The sequence below is a fragment of the Oreochromis niloticus genome, linkage group LG12, assembly GCF_001858045.2.
Source record: "Oreochromis niloticus isolate F11D_XX linkage group LG12, O_niloticus_UMD_NMBU, whole genome shotgun sequence".
In the NCBI taxonomy this organism is placed as follows: domain Eukaryota; kingdom Metazoa; phylum Chordata; class Actinopteri; order Cichliformes; family Cichlidae; genus Oreochromis; species Oreochromis niloticus.
The window spans coordinates 24,022,655-24,042,500 of NC_031977.2; the positions used below are offsets into that span (position 1 = coordinate 24,022,655).

General features: G+C 38.6%; 3 protein-coding genes across 3 annotated transcripts; all 3 read right to left on the reverse strand.

The window, feature by feature from the left end:
- Nucleotides 1-139: 139 nt before the first annotated feature.
- ccl27a (chemokine (C-C motif) ligand 27a) lies at nt 140-4,218 on the reverse strand. The gene is made up of 5 exons (XM_003446087.5): nt 4,018-4,218; nt 3,554-3,671; nt 1,637-3,339; nt 958-1,075; nt 140-716 (listed from the first exon to the last, which is right to left on the reverse strand). Exons 1-3 carry the CDS (start codon nt 4,193-4,195, stop codon nt 3,228-3,230), a joined length of 408 nt encoding a protein of 135 aa, XP_003446135.3. The 5' UTR covers nt 4,196-4,218; the 3' UTR covers nt 140-716; nt 958-1,075; nt 1,637-3,227.
- A 2,077-nt stretch (nt 4,219-6,295) lies between these two features.
- On the reverse strand, nt 6,296-7,993 carry avp (arginine vasopressin). The gene is made up of 3 exons (XM_003446089.4): nt 7,799-7,993; nt 7,004-7,208; nt 6,296-6,928 (listed from the first exon to the last, which is right to left on the reverse strand). The coding sequence occupies exons 1-3, from the start codon at nt 7,949-7,951 to the stop codon at nt 6,792-6,794; spliced, it is 495 nt and encodes a 164-aa protein (XP_003446137.2). The 5' UTR covers nt 7,952-7,993; the 3' UTR covers nt 6,296-6,791.
- A 3,465-nt stretch (nt 7,994-11,458) lies between these two features.
- On the reverse strand, nt 11,459-18,020 carry ubox5 (U-box domain containing 5). Its single transcript, XM_005452159.4, has 7 exons — nt 17,870-18,020; nt 16,431-16,494; nt 15,659-15,760; nt 13,913-14,649; nt 13,167-13,786; nt 12,689-12,871; nt 11,459-11,980 (listed from the first exon to the last, which is right to left on the reverse strand). Exons 2-7 carry the CDS (start codon nt 16,482-16,484, stop codon nt 11,760-11,762), a joined length of 1,917 nt encoding a protein of 638 aa, XP_005452216.1. The 5' UTR covers nt 16,485-16,494; nt 17,870-18,020; the 3' UTR covers nt 11,459-11,759.
- Between the last annotated feature and the right edge of the window lie 1,826 nt (nt 18,021-19,846).

Consider the following 19,846-nt stretch of genomic DNA (forward strand, 5'->3'; position numbering starts at 1 on the left):
GTTGCTGCGTATCTGAAATGATTGAATATCATCAGCTTTGTTATCATAATATCTCTCTGCTTGTAGTTTCACTATGGCTGGACAGTCTTGACTGCTCTTTGCATGTGTAGATAAAGTAAAAGAAAAAATACAGCACACCTCGCTGTGACTTTTTTTTTATTCTGTTTGTATAAATGCAGTAGAACAAGATATACCTGGAGGACTGAACAGTTTAAAAATGGATACAATACTATAAAAATACCCAATGAAATGCCCGAGAATGATATCTGTCAATGCTGGATTCTATGTTACACACCATCACTATAAATGTCTTAACGTGTAAGCAGTAGTCTTACAGGCAGCTGAGATGGAGACAAATCTAACTGACTCATGTACCTTTAGTAATAGCAATTCATGAAAAGTGATGACATCTATATGGTATTTGGGTAAAACATCAGAATATAAAATAATAGTAGTACCTCTAAAATGTACCTGAGTACATGCAAAGTTTCTTAGCAACAGAGTTACAGTAGCAGTAGCTGCCTTTAAGATCAAAATAAAAGAAAGCAATTACATGAAGGCTCTTGAAACTCTTGAAAACACCAGATGATATGAAAATTTCTGGAGAAGAGAGTTTCTGTTCCACACCCTATGGCCTTTTCCCCTTGATCCTTTTCAGTCTTATGAGCACACTAGGATGAGCACATATTGGCTTTTCCTGGCCCTTTACGTACAGCCTGTGGATGCACAAGAAAACACGATTATGTTTCAGTTTAAGATAATAAAAGAAATATTTATGTAACTCCGAGTAAGAGATACAATCTGGTGACAAAGTTTATTTCTTGATCAGTCTTGACCATTATAAAATTCATACAGTAGAGATTATCAGTGCATGTTATGTTATCGATGATCATGTGATGATCAAGATTACCCGTAACCTGTGGATAAACTGATCGGATGAGTAATTTTAACACTTACACAAGTGCTTTGATTTCACACGTGCCGTTGCTTTCCTGCATCACCCATCTTTTAACGTTCAACAGTGTCTGTTGCTGGATTTTTTTCTTTGCATTTAAGCAGCATTTTGGAATTCCAGCTGTAACGTGAGATTAAAACCAGAATATGGAAATTACATTATTACATTATGTTTTCTTTGATGAAAAAACATATTTAGAGAGCATTTTCTTCCATGATAGTTACTCTGAGGATGTGCGTCCTTACTAACAGTGCTCCAAAAAGAGACAAAAAACCCCATAGTATAAACATTCATGTTTTTACAGACCAGTTACCGATGTCTACTTTTTTCCCGAGAGCAGAGCGCGTTTTTTAGAACACCATGAAACAGAACAGAGTTCAGCATTTTGTATTGTGCAATGGTGGTTGTGGTTAAACTGAGCAGATGAGTCAGCTGAACGTTAACATGCCGAAACAAATTTTTATTGGATTTTTATGGGAATAATTTCAGGCCAAAACAGACAACTATATTCATCTTATCTTAACTTCAGGATTAATTTGTTTGCCACACACCTGCCCTTTTCTCTCAAAACAGCTTTAAATGTGAATTCATTTATTTATTTAGGATATACCTAATGTATGATCTGTGAAGCGTCAGTGCTCTCTTGGTTTTTGCATGTGTGTTTGCTCTGAGTGTCCTTACCTTCACTGGAGGTGATGGCCAAAATGCACAGACAAACAATCACAAGCACAACTTTCACATCCATGATGGCAGAGCAAGTGTGGGGAGGAAACGTGTCCTTGGTGTTTAAATACTGACACATATCTGTGCACCCACCCACCAACACTGAGACGTGTGTGAACATGTACTTTAACCAGTCAGTAGCTCTTTGAAAAATCATGTTACTAAAATGATAACAGTGATAAAGATAAATATAAAGGTTATTGAACAGTACTCAAATGCTTAGTAAAAATTGACCTTACTTTCACTTTTACCTCTGTGCTTAAACTATCAGTGAACAGCAGGCTAATGTATTGTCCACTAAGACAAGTTCAGACATGTGTAATAACCTTTATTTAAACAGAATCTGACTCATGGATACCGAATTAGAGAAAATGAATGCCACACAAAGAAGTAAGAAAGAATATGGGTCACTTTTAAAAGGTTAAAAGGAATGTCGTGCACCTTTTTCTTTCTTTTTTTTGAGGACTAGACAGCAGCAGTAACATGCAGAAACGGGTCTGGACCAGACATTGCTCCAGGCCCCTGCAGCACCTTTAGAACAGCTCAACTAAGTGAGCTATAGTAACACACCACAGTGTGCGTTTGGTGTTTTTTCTTCTTCTTTTTACTTTTTTCAAATACCTCTAGTATGCAAAATACATTTTAACAATAATCTTTGCTATTTTTAACCATCTAATGTTACTTGAAGCTATTTGGAGTAGGTCATATTTATTTCCAGAGCTTTAATATAAGTGAATAGCAGAGGCCTGTTTCCTTTTTAAAGGGATTTCTCAAGGATTTGTTTCCTGCTACCAACATTTAAGAAAGACACTTCCTGAAATGACTGAATGTTGTTGGCAAAAGCAGCTTTGCTACCATGATGCAATTCAGCTGAAGTTTAACATGGAAGCTACTTGTCACAAAAGTTCATGACACCAGGTAGTACAACATTTTTGATTAGACAGAGACCTTCCTGACACAACCCCAAAAGGAATTTGTGTCTCTAGTTGGAACTGAACCAGCAGCCCTTCTTTTGCCAAGCAACTGTGTTAACTACTACTGTATCAAGCTGCATGCTGGTAGTCTAATGATGGCTTGATGATCCTAACTACTCTATATTTGCAGATCAATAGAAAACAAAGTAAAAGGAAAATAGACATCACACTTTACAGTGTTTTTTAAAAAAAAAATATCTATTTGCGTCAACGCAGTGGTACAAGATATAGTTGCATCATTATACAGTTTAAAAAGTTTTAGTACACTGTAAAAAAAACTCAATTTCTTCATATTCCATTACATGCAAACCTATGTTTTTTTCTTACATACAGCATAATACACTTAAAGTAGCAACTCAGAAGTAGGATGGTATCTGTCAATGTACAACTAAAGTATATTGGCAGAAGTAATGTGATATTACTGCACTAATGCCTTAACATGTAAGCAATGTTGCTGCAGGCAGTTGAGGTGGAACTAAATGATAATTATTACATAATAAAAACTCTGAAAAACACCTTTTGTGGGAAACATGATACACGAACATTTGGAGAAGATGTTTTTTTTGCTCCTTGTTCTAGGAAGGACGTTGGTGCGCCATCTGGTCCTTTATTTTCAGAATGATCTTCAGTTTTCGCCTCAAATTGGGATGAGCACATACTGGCTTTTTAAAGTTCTTTACATACAGTCTGTGGATGCACAAGGAAAAACAGTTAAATACAAATATTAATGTAACCTGAAGTAAAAGGTCTTAGCTGACGCGAAGGTATTAGCTTACAGTTTGTTTTTGGATCATTATTTAACTGAAACTGTGCAGCTGAGGAATGCATGATTACATGAATGATCATGTAATAACTACAAAATGACCTGTGACCTTTTGGAAAATAAGTTTTCAACACTTACACAAGTGCTTGGATGTCACAGGCACCGTTGCTTTCCTGCATCTCCCATCTTTGAACGTTCATTAGTATTCGTGCCCGGATGTCACTCTTTGTACTCATGCAGCATTTTGGAATTCCAGCTGTAAGGTGAGATTATGACCAAATGTATGACTTTTATGGAGCACCATAAAACTGAACAGGGTTAAACGTTTCATATCATGTAATGGTGATCTTTGTTAAAGAGATAAGAACCACTATACAAAATCTCTTTAAAACCGCTGTATGAAATTACTGAAAAGACAGAAAAGTGTTTTCATCATTTCTAAACTTTAGGAGGGATGTGATAATCACACACCTGCACACACAAAAAGCTCTAAGTGCCAATTTATTTACTTATTTTGGATGCACCTGATGTATAAATCAGTGCATATTCAGTCCAGATGTCTTCTTGATTTTGCCAAATGTATTTGCCCTGAGTGTCCTTACCTTCAGTGGAGGTGATGGCCAGTGTGCAGAGGAACACAATCACAAACCCAACTTTCACATCCATGATGGCAGAGCAAGTGTGGGGAGGTAACATATCTTTGGTGTTTAAATACTGACACAGAAGTCCTGCACATACCTGTGCACACACCCACGAAGATTCAGAGAAGCACGTGAACATCTGCTAGTGTCTCTTTGAATGGAACACGGTAATTAAAATGCATTGAAAGGGTATTAGTATAGTATTGGTATTAGTAAAGTATTTCCGAAAAGAAAAGTTACTTTCGTTTCCAGCCTAACTCTTTGTTCAAACAGTCATTGCTCATAAATTCAGGTATGATGCACTAAGGCAGGCTCTGACAGGTTTAATCACCACTCTTTGAACAGAATCTTATTTGACTGATTGATATGAAATTTTTTAAAAAAAAGGATGCCACACCCAGAGTCAAGATTCAATACAGTTCACTGCTAAAGGTCAAATGAGAACATATAGAACGTCACATTTCAGTCTTTTAAGGGATATTTTTCAAGTCTGGGGACAAATTAGGATTTGTGATTAGCGCAATGCTCGGTATAACATTTAATACCTGATTAATTTTGTTGTTAAGAGTTCAAGTGGCACTTTGAAGTTCTAATCATCAAGGAGACTTGACACTCTTTACCCTTTAATGAATGCACATAAGCAAGATTGTGTCGATGAACTCGACTTTTGGGCACAAAAATAAGTAAATAAATCAAAAATGCACAGTTAAGTCATTTCAAAAGTGTTGTCTGGTTTTCCAACCTCTTCAGAGCCAAGGTTCTTTGTGTACCCAGGTGTGGTTTTCAACTCTTACGTGTTGTGCAATTTAACTGAGCGTGCAAGCATACAGTATAATTACTGAGAAAAAAAAAGGAAAACATAATGCTGAAAGGAATTCTTCTGGTTGCACCAATCCAATGAGTGACTTCTTGGCAGTTTATTTTAAAGGTGGGAACATCGGTAAGTCAGTAGGAGTCATACCGAACAAATAAAAACGGTGTCTGTAGGATGTTTGCGCTTGATTTGTACTTTTGATCCAACAGCTAATAGCTCCCCAATACCACCTAAGGCCTTTAAATTGCAGGACTTTATGATTTATGGGATCTTGCTTCCCAACCGTCTTTGCCTTTGTATAGCTGTATTGACTAAGGTTTGAATCTCTCTGACATGTTTTGTTCCCTGAATGAGATCTGGAGGATTTGCATTGGTTTTAAAGATAAGCCTCTGTAGTCTAGTCTGACTCCTCTGTTTAGCTAATGAAAACAGTGTTCAGTAGCCAAAGTCTTCAAAATACATCGTTTGTTAACCGTGAATTAGAATGCGCCAAATTATGAAGCATTTACAGGACTCTGTGAAACATCTGAGTTGCTAGTTGAATTAGCTAAAGATAAGGGTCTCACCACAGATTCATGCAGCACTTTATTCTACACTCTTGAAGCACTTTATTTGTGTCAGTTCCGTGGCCAATTTAGTATTGTCATTTAACCTAACAGACATGTCTTTAAACTGTGGGAGGAGGCTGGAGTATCCAGAGGAAATACACGCAGGCACAGGGAGAATACATGTACTCCACACAGAGAGGCCCCGACTGATATTTGAACCAATCATCTTCTTGCTGTGAGGTGACAGTGCATGACATTGCCACCCACGTGTAGGTTCCCCTTGTGCTACCAAAACAGCTCCAAGCTATTTTGTCATCATGGTGTCACAGTGGCCGGGGTCTGAAACCTGGGGAATTGGCAGCAGGTCTATTTGGATGTGGGTTTTGAGGCGTCTCCTTCATAGCGTGGAGCACAAGATGAGTCACACATAAAAGTTTAGGATTTTTGACGTGCCACACAGGTATTGAGTCAATCAAAGAATATAACTGTCAAAATCTGGGAGGTCCTGCATCTAGTGCCAACTGGATTGGAAAACAGTGCAGACAAACTCCCAGCACATACAGATTTGGCAGCAAATTAGCATTCACACAGATGGGAGTCTGAGAGTTAGAAATCACTATCTTTCATCTACGCAAATTATACATGTTGGTACACAGTGCTGAGTTACATGGTTGGAGGATATGAATGCATCAATGCAGTCAGTTTATGTAATTCCTTGAGCAGCTAATCTGTGTGCAAGACAGTCTTGATCGAAACTGATCAAATTACAGCAATTATCATTCCTGATTACTCTGTGGTTATTCTGGTGGTTCCTTTGACTGTTGCTTTCTTTCTCACACTCAAGCGTATTCTGGGAAATGAGGAATCAGAAGAGCCCTTTTGGCATTTCATTCATTTCATTCTGTATTGTTTCTCCCATTTTTAATATACAACAATATTTCTACTACACAAGAAGCAACTGATCAAGCATTGACATTCTGCTGTTTTACCTGGATGCCTGTATCAACTGTAATCTTTAACCTCTGACTTATTTACAATGTGCTCTACTATATCTCAGTTATTTAAATTGGAGCTCTCGGGTGTCTTTTTATAGAGAATAAACTTTGTTTACAGTATGTGCATTAGTATATACATTTTTTAGGGGGAGCAAACATGAAACCTAATGTTTTCCTATCAATTAATGTGGTTCTTCTCCCCTTGTATTTTTAGCCCGGCTAATCAGAAAGACACTTCAAACAGAAACAGTAACAGAACCGAGAAAATTTAAACTGTTCAGAGTTCAGATCCCAAGGCTTATAGTGGAACATGGATGAACTTCATTTCTGTTGCAGTTCCAGGTCTTGAGCAGCAGATGGACGCCCACACATAAAATATCAGTACTCATTCTGTCCTCTGGCAGCCACATGGAGAAGACGCATCAGCAGCTCTGTTGGTGAGCTTCTTGCAGAGCCGTGGACTGGATCTGTGGCCTCTGTCTCTCCCAGGCAGTCAGAGTCCACCATACAGCCCTCTGAAAAGAACAAAAATAAGAAATGAAGTTCATATCTTACATGTCAACATGTCAATCAATCAGACCAGTTTGTACCAGAATTGCAGCAGAGTCCAGAAGCAGCGCAGTGCCCTCCCTCAGACCCACAGGATCTCCCTCCTGCCTGGCAGGGAGTGAGCAAGTAGTTCTCCTCCACACAGTGAGCTGTTTCTGGGGAGCCAAGCAGGCAGCCGAAACTGTCCCCACAGCAGATAGTGGGGCCAAAGCAGCGGCCCCTGTCTCCAGGGCCACAAGACTTGCACTGGAGGAGAATGGAATCGATTTTAGCAATATTATTTTCTGTTATATTATTTCATATTACAAGACGAAAGATACTTTCACATTCTTTTGCCTCTCGTATTCAAGAAAATCAACATTCATTGCATTGCCTCAGCAGGAGAATTATAGCAGTATGACCATGTGAAATAAGTCACAACCATCTTCTTTCCTACAGTCTCTCATTGTAAATCAGTATTTTTAAACTACATGAGTAATATCTAATTTATGACTTTAAAACGATCCATTTGAGTTGGTGTTATTTTTTAAACCTTTCCATAAGTGACTTTTATTTTTTATCTGTTTATTCTGTTCCGTTTTTATTAAAATCTGATATATGAATGCCTTCTGAGCCCAACCCAGTAAACCACTCACATTTTGATCCCATAACATCCATTGCACGGTCGGTTTCCCTTATTTAAAGGCTGCTTAGCATTCCTTTAATTTTGTGAATTGCTGGACCGTTTTCTCTATTGGTTATATTTTTTCTAATGTTATAGGCTAATGGCAATTTAGAATCAAACACAGCCAGTTAAAGAATAAGCATGCTATTTTAGCAGAAAGAACAATGCTCACCTGTCTGATTCCAGTCTCAGTCAGCGCTCGTTTGCCTCCTCGGGGGCAGTTCTGGATGTAGCAGGCGGAGGAGAAGGCGAGGAGTCCTAGGACGCACAGTGGGAACAAGGAGTGAGGCATCGCTGTCGGTTTGGAGTGAGCGCCGCGCTGCATCTGTGTGTCCTCCGCCGGTGTGGATGTCTGGCTTGTACTGCGGTCATTTCTCACTTATAAGCAGATGGACATGTTTGACAAAGCGATTGATTCCTGACGTCACTTTCGTCCCCGTTGCGCTCTCTCCACAGGGATGCGCGCCCGAAGGCCACCGGCGTGAGCGCGACGCGTGCGCGAGAGGTCGCCACAGATGTGGCTCTGCATCGGATGTGTGCCATCTAACAAATCTACACAAAAACAGACACGACAGCAGAAGATACAATTTCTGTATTCAGCACTGCGCCTATTTGTAATAACTTTGAATAATTTCACCCCCCGCTTTGACTGACACACTGAAAACAGCAAAACATGAACAACTAATTGGAACAACTTATTAGCCCAAATTAACCGCAATGAGGGGGAATAATGAAGAACATTTAATGATCATGCACAGTTCGTCACTGTAGTGTGTAGTTTTCACTTTTAGATTAAGACAAATGTGGTAGCATCATAACAACAGAGGTCACACAAATTATGTTCCAGACTTAATGTAAAACTAGTGGGTGTAATGATCCTAACCAGAGTAGCATTTTCAAATAAACATATTACACCTTGATTATTCCATTCAGCGTCTTGTTGCATGCTCGGGGTTGCATCTCTCCTATTAGCTGTTGTTATACTAATCAGGAGTTAAATGAGAAATGGCAAAACTGAGCATCAAAGACTGCAGGTTCAGGTGTAAAGCTCTTTAATTAGAATCACAGCATTCAAAGCTCATCCTTCAGTGAATCCAAAATGTTATCTCATTAAACTTTACAGTACTCCAAATGTGAAAGAAAAAGTTTTACAGAATTTACTTTCAAACATTTCTCTCATGATCTGCGGCAGCAGATCGAGTGGAGCAGAGAGAGGACTCAAACGCAGACACCGGCTTTAACAGAAGGCGAGCAGTTTATTCAGGGCGTTTGGCAAAACGGTACAAAAATAAGAAAAGCAAACGTTCGTGAAAACATAAACTGGGAAAACTGCAACACTAGGAACATGGAGACACAGGGGTATGCGAACAGATGCTCTGACAGAGGAAAACAGAGACAATAAATACACTGAAGGGTGATCAGGGGAGTGGACACAAATGGGACCACAAAAGGAAGAAATAGGACATAAGGAGACAGGAGACGGAACACTGAACACAATACACAAGAGACAAGAACTATCAAAATAAAACAGGAAGTAGATCGAACACCGAGACCCAGACAAACAGGACTATAGGAGGCCCTAAACTGCCAAAATCAAAAATAGAGACATAACTAAGACTCAGTGAAAAAATGTCATTAAATGCATGAAAGTATCAACAATAAATACTCTTTCATGTATCTATTTTACTTTACAAAAATTTCTGTGTATTTTTTTTTTAAGGTTTACAGAGAATGATCTAATAAGTGAAAATAGTGAGCATCAGTGAGCAGGAGTTCTCTGGGTGAAAATGCCATGTTGACACCAAATGTGAGAGGAAAATAGCCAGACTGGCTTGAGCTGATAGGGAGGCAACAAGAGTTCAAATTAGAGTTGATTAAACGCAAGGTTTGCAGCAGAGCACCTCTGTAAGCACAACAGATGCAGAAGACCACACCGGGTTCCACTCTTGTCAGCTGAGAACAGGAGAGTGGAGAAATGTTTCCTGATCGGATGACTCTCGATTTCTACTGATTGTTGGATCATAATTTGACATAAACAACATGTAAATGTAGCTTCACCCTGGCTGTTTTTTCATGTGGTGGTGTAAGGGACATTGTTCTGGCACAATTTGGGCCCTTCAGCACCAGTTGAGCAACATTTAAATGCCACAGCCTATTTGAGTATTGCTGCTGACCATATCCATCCCTTTATGAAGGGATGAAGTCTCTACCCACAAGCCATCAGGCTACTGAACTGCTGAAATATTGGACAGTTTATTTTGCACAATCACTATACACACTGTACTTTTATATACCACTACCTCTGCACTACAGCTGCTACTGTATTTCAGTAATCTGTATGTATTTATTGTAGTCGTTTTTATAAATATATATTTTCTTTATTTTTATACTTTATCTTATTTATATTTAAGCATTACTTATGTGCAATATTAAGAGGGCTCTGAGCCTAAGAATTCCATTACTGGTAGTTATGTGCCATTATTTCCTGTATATGACAAATAAAACCTTAAAACATGTGACGACATGGCACCTGGTACTCACAGTGTACCTAAGAAATTTTCTGTTAAAAGTAAATGGTTGTTTCCAGTGAAGAATTTCCAGAAAGAATACATTTCTCACATTTTTCAGATTAATCAATGCCAATATTAATTTTCTTAGTATGTTTTCATTCATTTAGTGGTATAATAACTGATCTATTAAGTCACATGTTTCCTTGTAATTATGGCAGTTTTAGTCTTCTGCAGAAATTTCTTGATACCTCTAATAAGGTGTATAATAAGAAAAGTTTACAAACAATAAGAGTTCACAACATAAGCAAAGTTTTTGTCTAATAAGTGTATAAGGTCAGTGACTTTGACTAATACAGTCTGATTCAGTATCATTTAAACACTTTAACCACCACTTGTATCGGAAACAGTGAAGCCCATGTCTTCATTTCACATGCAGAACTGACTCCTGTCTTTTCTCTTACTGAGCGGATACAGGATCACGACCTTGATTAAGCTTAATGCTGTCAAGGAAAGCAACATACAGATTATGCTATTTGTGATGGTGAACACCAACTGAATACTGTTTGCCTCGCATTTCTCCGTTTAACCCTTTTGTGCACAATAACTCAGGCTTGTAAAAGGTAATTAGCTTCAAGAGTTCAGAGGGTAGAGAAAGAACACGTGGGCAAAGAGGAGGTGCAGCCTCCTAATGTAAAACTGCTCCTTAAAAGGAAACCTGAAACCTAATGTAATCTAGTGTGAGTCAGTATTTCATACTACCTGAAATACCAACATAAAGGTTATTGTTATTATCACGTAAATATATTTAAAACTAGTACATGATGTGTCTGGAAGTTCTTATTATTCCATCTTCTGCCTGCGTTCACCCACTTAAGACAGCAAAACAAGGCAAGGAACAGACATAAGGACAAAGAACACATGACATCAGGAGGTCAGCTGAATACGACACTGTCTCCTTCTTCACAATGACCACATAACCTTGGTTGGACTCAATTTCCACTTAAATTCTTTTGGTCTTTTGCTTCTGTGCCCAAACCTTTTCTACGTGCCTAGTCAAATGCATCCGCACAGAGAGTGGCCACACAAAGACGGCAGAACCAAGGCTGCAAGTACACTTCAGCGCTCGATGAAAAGAAAGAAAGAGGGGGTGGAGGAGATAAAGAACAGGACTTTATCCACACTATATTTTTACAATATTTGCAAAGGTCTTTGCTTTCAGAGATGTCCTTTCCTGATCTGTGGAGATTAATAAAACAGGCCTGTGTGATCTGATACTGCGACAATATGAGTGTAAGAAGATGTGAAGAAATACAGTTCACTGCTAGATCTGAGGTATCTTTAATCCACGTGAGCAAAAATATACAAAATAATACAATAAAACAAATGAGAAACAGACAATTTAACAGGAGTGGTTGTGAAAAAAGCAGTTATAACGTGACAAATAGACTTACAGTGTAAAGATGTCATGCTTACAAAAAGGGTGATACAGGTACTGTCAAGAAAAGTTAACGGTCCATAAATAGAATCCAGAATTTCCAGCTGCAAATTATTTCTTTTTACTTAAACATCTGGAATACAATCATGTCTTCAATTTGAAAGTATCGGTTGGATTCTTATGCTATGTTAGTAATGCACCCGCGTGATGAGAGCACGTGGGGTGGGATGTTGGCAGGTTGGGCACACGATGCGATTGGATGTTGATGTAGTGGCCGACCTCAGAGGATTGGCTTCCTTCTGCACGCAGGCGCGGCAGAGCAAGTGACCACAGCTCAGACGGTAGACGGATGATGCTGAGGTGGAGTAAACGGACACAGAACAGGAACACGCAGAGCACATCTTCTCACCTATTAAGCAAAGATGGGGTGGGGGAGAATCACTTACTAGTCATTTAATTTCAAACAAACTTTAAATACTTCTGCCATAAAATTTTAAGCAATGTTCTGTAGCTAGGTAGCATTTGGGGGAATGTTTATTAAATTAAACCAATTTAAATTAAGTCAAACTCATTTGGATATAAGGTCACTCGGAGTGCTTTACAAAGGGAGACCAATACAGAAAAACATTTAAAGAATGTAAATACAACTCTGGTTAAGCATTGAATGAGAAAGCGTGACAGCACTCTAGAGAGTTAACACCACGGTTGTTTTGTCTTTTGTGGCAATGATCAGCAGGGAAACACTAGAAATCTGGTTCTTATGTTACAAATGTATTTATTAAAATTGAACACTTGCATTTCTCCCACTTCACTGGCGCTTTAAACTTGAACATAGGCTCAAGGTTTGTTTTTTCAGGATTTTTTTCTCCACTGTAATGATACAAAATTGAATTTGTGGAACTTATTCAGAACACAGGTAAGCAGCAGTGAAGTGGTCAGAGAAATTTCTATGTATGGTTTTATACCTCTGTTTTATTTCTAACTGACGTGAATCAAAACTGACAACACCAAAAACAAGCTTTCTAAACAACTACTCCAGATTTCTTTATTATATTTGAACAGTCATTTAATTTGGGAATAGTATTTACTCAAGTGTATCAGAGGGTGCAAATCCTACCTGTAGAACTGCTCGGGAAGCCTGAATTCTGGCACTGTTGGGTGGTATTCAGTGTTTCAGAGTCAGGACTAACCCGCTTCTGGGGCAAATTTGAAGTGAAGGAGGGCCGCCCCTGCAGGGCAGAGAAGAGGGCCTCATCCAGACTAGCAGACAAACGCTGCTCGTGGGAGCTGCAGCTCGGAACTGAAGGTGCACAATGAGGAAGCAAACATGAAGACAGCAGAGAAGTCAACAATCAAGACAAACTGAAAAAATGGCAGGATATGGTTTAGATCAGGGATGTCAAACTCATTTTACATGTCGGGCCACATACTTTGACATTAAATGGGCCAAACCAGTAAAACTCTAGTAAAAGAAGTTGAACTACATGTTTCCTTCACATTTTTCAAAGCCATCCAATTGGCTGGATTGGGCCAATTCTGGTCCCTGGGCCTTATGTTTGACACCCCTGGTTTGGATGTTTACATGTAATACTCACCAGAAACTGGATCACTTTTTAGTTTTTTTGTTTGGAGTTCCCTCTCAGGTGTCGATGTGTTCGTGGATTCTTTGGAAATCTCACTTAGATCTCGTTTCTTTCTCCTGTCTAATGCTGATTTATTACATGCACTTAAATACTCAGCATCAGATGTGTGATTTTTATTATCTGACAAAGGTCCTGACCCTACATCTTCTATTTTCACAGTCCCGTTTGTGCTTCTGGTGTCAGCATTATATTCAGCAGCACCACTGTTTGAGCTTTTATTGAGGCACAGAGAGCTCTGAGACTGTTCGTGTACTTTGGAGGCTAGAAGTCTTGAGGGCTGTGTATTCTCTCCTGTAACTCCTCTCCCCAACATCCCATCCCTCCTTGTCATCCCTTTCTGCAACAGGAAGTGGTCAATGCGACTTTTCAGTTGGGGGTTAGGAAGAGGTTGGGAAGTTGAAGTGAATGGTACACCAGTGAAAGGGTCGTTTGGGGGTCGACCCCAAGTGGCTTCCCTCTTCTGGTACTCTTCCAGAGTGGAGTTGTCCACTGATACACCACTGGGCAGCAGCATAGGTAGCATCATCACTTCCTGTGTGAGTGGATCAAGGAATTCTTCTGGGATGGAATGACTACCAAAGTAAACGAAATATTGGCACACATCAATATTTACATAATCTATAAAACCAACAGTATAAGACAGTATAGATGTGACAGCCTGATAATTAGTTCTACTACTTGCAAAATTACACAAATACCTTGGAGGTTCTTGCAGTCCCTGCTTGCTTTGTCTGATAGGGGGTGCAAAAAATGCAGGCTGTTGTAGCCGTCTTTCACTGGCCTCGTGGACTTTTTTGATCCTCTCCACTTCTTCTGCAGGGCAGCAGCGAGCAGGTTGTCCCCACACAGTCAAAGATTTCAGCCCCAGAGATGATGCTGCACCACCATAAGGCATGGTCACACGAAGCTTTGTCACAGCCCCGAGCGAGAGCAAACCTCGACTCCATAGCTCCTCTTGCAGACAGTTCGCAGGTTGTGGAGGAGGCAGGGACAGAAACGGGGCCCTGGGGTAAAAATTTGAACGTGTGAAACAGACTTTGGTTTCCTCCTTTAGTTCGCAACGAGCCACCAGTTTAAACTCTGGCTCAGAATTGCTGGATTCCGTGTTTGTCTGATGTTTGAACATGCAGCCTCTTTGCTGAGGCTCACCTGGAGTCACTTCACTCCACTGCTGGGCCTGAAGACTCCACTGGTGGACATTACTCTGTTGAGATTTACTCTCATGGTTTCGAAGTTCTCGTCTATTCGCTGCATTCTGATCTTTCGCCTGTATCTGTTTCTTTTGTGGAAAATCTTTGGTGCCTGTAGAAGGTAACGGATCAGAACTGGTGCTGATCTCCAGTCTCTTGCAAGCCTGTCCCTTGTCCATACCCCAGGGCCACAACTCCACATCCACCCTACACAGCTCCACCTGGAAGCCAAACTTCAATGTCACCTTAAAGGAACAGAAGAAAAATGTGTAAGGTACAGATATAAACACATTACTATATTAATCATAGCTAGTTTTTTTTTAAATGTGACTCTTACAATGTATTATGAATCCTAATCAAAATACAGGATATGTTCTCCATAAAAACTAAAATAAATAAATCATATTCAGGAAAGTTAAACTGTCATATGACATCCCACAGTGGAGAATACCACAGTTCATTGCAACAATGTGGGAAAGTTTTTGATTAAACTGACTGCTTTAAACATACAAATGTACCATCGCTGCCAGAGAAAAACATGATGGTAAGAACTACTAATCTCGATTTCTATGCATAAAGAGGCTGAACACACATTTCCTATTGAAGCGTGATTCATGAAGGGAACAATACATGCAGGTGTGTACGCACATTTAGTAAATCTGACTTTCCTTTCAAATGCCATTTTTGGCTTTTTGCCCTTTTGTTGCATTTTTAGCTTTTGGCACAAATAAACTTTGGGTGCTCAGTCAGTGAGCGGTGTTTTCTATGAGGAAAAAAAATAACCTGCACAGCTTTCAAATGAACAAAAGAGATGATATAACAGACTAAAGGAAGGATATTAAGACCTCTTTAGAACACCTATGGCATTCTGGTTTAAAGGGGTTCAAATCTTAAGCTTATAACAAAAATAAAAATAAACTTTACAGTTGGATATCCGTGTTCAGTCCCATCAACATAATACTCTACATAATTAATGTTTGGAAACATAAATACAGTCAAAAAGATGACAAAACAAACAAAAGAACCCAGATAAAACATAATACATGAGAAAATAGCTACTCTTCCTCAGTGAGTTCCTGACCTGCACACTTTCCCCAAAAAGCGTTTATTATTTAAATAAAAGGTAGTGGGACTTTTTTTCAGTACCAAATACTATTTCTACTGGTACTGATCATTTAATGAGACAAATACACATTGTAGGAAAAAAACAACTTGCTGAGTGTCAATTTCCAATGTATGACAGTGAAATCTTACCTGTACAGGTGGACGAAGGAAATATTCCAGCTTAAAGCCACGGCTGCGGAGGGCAGGGTCAGCTGATACAAGATTTGTGACATCATAGCCATCTGCGCACAGCTGGAGAAGAAAATTAAACTGGTATCAGTGTTTTTCAGTGAAAGCTTGAAATAAAAAATGTACAGAGAAAAGCTACATTATGTTATAGTAATGTATGACTGACTGCTCCTTGAGGCGGCTGTTGTGATTTAGCACTATAGAAATAAAACTGAATCGAACTGACAGCAGATATGAGAAAATTTGAAAACAATTACAGTACACATGCCTCACATGCTCACAAAAGAGTCATCACAAGGTTAAACGTGGAAAACTCATATGAAATGAGAACAGGCCATGTAAAAGACATAAATAAAGCACATGTGGATTAAAAAAAGCAAAAACAGTTTTCTTGAAGGTGATAACGTGCATTTTTTTTTAAATCCCCTTGAGTGTGACGAAAAAGACAGCCATGATCAGATTAAAAAATACCAATGAAAAGAACACAAGGACGGTTGTGATTCAGTCTCCCACACAGCACTTTATCCCACAGATTTTTTATTTTTTTTAATTTTTACATCACTGTCCTCCACTTCCTGTGTCATTTTGTGTCTGTCTGCGCTACTTTGAACTGCTCGTCTAAAAACATATCAAGCATTTTCTTGAACTTTAAAAAACAAAAAATGAAATAGTTAAATAAAAAAAGAAAGGAGGGGAGGGTACCTTTATGTGACAGGTCTATAAAATATCTCACCTTGTTACAATGAGCTGTCGTGTGAAAATGTGGCAAGCAGAGATTCACAACCATACTCTCCAATCTGTAAAGAGAAACAGTTTGTAGTTGTTAACGTTTTCTGACGTCACTTACACAAAACTTATAGGTCACAGCAAAATGGACCACTTAGTGTATACATCTGATGAACGCCAACTTAGAAGGTAAATGTATATTTGCTGTGTTTACACTTCCACCTCATAATCACCTCTCAATAACTATTTTTAACACTGAGTTGAATGATCTGAGCTTAATTTTTCATTATAATAACATAAAATGGACATTTAGCGAAAGAACCTGAACTTTGCACGCACTAACAATAAGCACAACAACAGCACGTGTTTGTTCTTTAAGCACAGGGTATTTAACATTTAAAGTCATAGGTCACTGCAATTCCCAACAATATCCCTGCAGTTTCCTCATATGTGAAGCTCTACTCTCAGTGTTTTTAAGGAGATGAGCCTTTGCAATATTATTATGTAGTAAGTATTTATTATGATGAAGAGGAAAGACCCTGATTTGCACATATGTTTGAGCTGTATTTCAATTGAATTCAATAATTTATTTCTGACTGCCTCCAAGATAGAACTGAAATCATTAGTCAGTTAACAATAGGACACATGATTTAACAGTTAATTAATTTATTAAAGGGAAAGCCAAACATTTCTTCTTCTTCATCTTCTTTCAACTGCTCCCTTTAGAGGTTGTATGCTGGACCACGTGCCTGCATGTCACCCCATCTCTAACATCCTTCACTATCACGCCAACCCTCTGCATGTGCTATTTTACTACATCAAGAACCTTGTCTGTGGTCTTCCTCTTTTCATCCTGTGTGGAAGCTCCATCTTCAGCATACTTTGTCCAGTATATCCACTATCCTTCCTCTGCACATGTCCAAAGGATCTCAGCCTCACCTCTTCAAACAGCTCAACCTGACCTGTTAATCTGATATAACTACTCCTAATCTTGTCCAAACATCATAGTCCACGTGGACTATGAGATCGTTCTGACCTTCTCTATACTCTTCCATCAAACGGCTTCTTTGTCTCACTGTACATTAGAATAGGAGACACAGCCTTCAGCTTTCAGGCCCCTCTTCTGTGGAACCAGTTTGGATTTTGGGAGACATACATCCTTTCTACTTTTAAGATTAGGCTTAAAACTTTCCTTTTTGATAAAGCATATAGTTAGGGCTGGATCAGGTGACTCTAAATCATTAAAGCTATTAATGACTGAACAAGAACGCAAACGTTTAAGGGACACTGTCAAAAGTATCGCTGCAGCTTTCGGTTACAATAGACTTGAACTCGAATTCAGCTCTATTCTAACCAACAGCTAATAATGAGCTAATATTTAAACTTGGGTGAGACTGACAGTGTTAACATCACCACAGCAAACTAAACCCATGAAAATTAACTTACTTTGCTTGGTTGCTGACACTTGCCCGCCTTGAGTCTTTATTTTGCGTTTCTAATCATTAGGAAAAAAGCTACTAGCAGCGATCTGTTATTAGCCACAAAACGGCTACATAGCATAGCCGGCTCAGCTACGGCACCCTGTAAGGGACATACTTCAAATTTTGTCAACAAAGTACATTATTAGTAAACAGATTTTTAATGGATTTAGCTGCCTGTTCATTAATACTTGCGTGTTTCTTGCAATAGTTTGTACTTAAAGAAAGCCACTAAAGACAATTACAATATTTTTAATTTTTTATGCACTCTTTTTGAGTTTGAGTTTTTTGCCACCACGAACTCATCCATCAGGTTATCCATCCAATGTACTGACTACATCCTGTGCAGGTAGAAAACATTCAAAACACTGCCACAGTTAGGTATATTGTTTTGTTATACCTTTCTGCCAGTAAAGAATCAGTGGAATTTCCCAGTACATTTTTAAAGGTCATTTGTCATAGTGACTTTTTACTCCTCATAGCAAAAAATGATCCACATCAGTGGCACAATACATTTAACCTTCCAGGGTTATTTACACTTTATTTTGTATAATTTATGTGCTGAATAAATTAAGTTTTTATTCCTAAAAGTAGACGGAAAATGATAGTTTTCAGTTTAATAACAGTGCTCATTGATTTGTTGGGTCATGAACAGACATACAAAATATTCTGTGAAAAACCTTTGACTCCAATGTGTTAAAAGTAGATTTTAAAGAGTAGATTTTTTTTCGATCCTGAGATTCCAGTTTTTGAAAATTATGCAAATGTAATCATAGATAACATAGATACTTATTTTTCTGTATTTAAACCTAAAATATTCGAAAACTCTACACACAAAATATTAATTGTAATGTAAATAACTGACTTTGGACCTTTGATCCATAATTTTGTTGTACATGTACAATGACAATAAAGGGCTATTCTATTCTATTCTGCTGATGGTGAGATGTTGTAATTAAAAATTTTCACCTTATATCCATGAAATAATAATGGCAAGGCCTCTGCATTTTCCATCTAAAAGTGCACTGTGTCCATCTTGTCCCTTTCACATATGGATATTGTATTGCATCCTCTATATGAAGGTCAGCAGGGTTGCTCATCCATAAAAGCTGCAGCCTACTTCATTTCAAGGATATTTCAGTTGGATACATAGTGTTCAGAGGGATGAACCCAGACTTCTTTTGTTTGAGGGTTGTTATTTTTTGCTCACTATTATACCTTTCAGTAATTTAATTTCACACCTTATAGTATCTACATTCTATGTTATAAGCTTAGGGTACTGGCTCTATTACTTAGTTGCTTTTACTTAAGCACATTCACATTGTGCTTCTATATACTGTGACAGTTGCTGTCTGCTTTATGTTGCAGATTTAGATCTTACATACAAAAAATAAGCCTGCGAATTAATGCACTGCATTACTATAATGTATACTCACTGGCCATATTATTAGGTACACTTTGCTAACATTGGGTTGGACCCCCTTTTGCCTCCAGAACTGCATAAATTCTTCAAAGTATAGCTTCAACAAGGTGCTGGAAGCATTCCTCAGAGATTTTTGAACATAATGATATCATAGCATCATGCAATTACTGCAGGAGCCACAACTTTGGTGTGAATCTCCCATTCCACCACATTCCAAAGGTGGATTGACATCTGGTGACTGCTGAGGCCATTTGAGTACAGGGAACTCATTGTCATGTTCAAGAAACTAATTTGACATGAGATGTGCTTTGTGACTGTTATCCTGCTGAAAGGAGCTATCAGAAAATGGGTACATTGTGGTGATAAAGGGATGGACATGATCTGCAACAATACTCAACAGTTGATATAAGGCAGAATGGATCCATGATTTCAGCTTGTTTACAAAAATTTAGACTCTACCATCTGCAATTCACAGCAGAAATTGAGACTCATCTGACCAGGCAACAGTTTTACAATCTTTTG

Bases quoted from the DNA above. Each gene is read 5' to 3' on its own strand.
- ubox5 (XM_005452159.4), bottom strand. From the start codon at position 16,484: ATGGTTGTGAATCTCTGCTTGCCACATTTTCACACGACAGCTCATTGT. The intron at 15,761-16,430 runs GTGAGATATTTT...TTTCTTCTCCAG, and splicing joins CGACAGCTCATTGTAACAAG to CTGTGCGCAGATGGCTATGA. The intron at 11,981-12,688 runs GTAGGATTTGCA...TTTGCTTAATAG, and splicing joins CTTCCCGAGCAGTTCTACAG to GTGAGAAGATGTGCTCTGCG.
- ccl27a (XM_003446087.5), bottom strand. From the start codon at position 4,195: ATGTTCACGTGCTTCTCTGAATCTTCGTGGGTGTGTGCACAGGTATGT. The intron at 3,672-4,017 runs GTAAGGACACTC...CTCACCTTACAG, and splicing joins GGCCATCACCTCCACTGAAG to CTGGAATTCCAAAATGCTGC. The intron at 3,340-3,553 runs GTAAGTGTTGAA...GTGCATCCACAG, and splicing joins TGTGACATCCAAGCACTTGT to ACTGTATGTAAAGAACTTTA.
- avp (XM_003446089.4), bottom strand. From the start codon at position 7,951: ATGCAGCGCGGCGCTCACTCCAAACCGACAGCGATGCCTCACTCCTTG. The intron at 7,209-7,798 runs GTGAGCATTGTT...ATTCTCCTCCAG, and splicing joins CTGAGACTGGAATCAGACAG to TGCAAGTCTTGTGGCCCTGG. The intron at 6,929-7,003 runs GTACAAACTGGT...TGTTCTTTTCAG, and splicing joins TGGACTCTGCTGCAATTCTG to AGGGCTGTATGGTGGACTCT.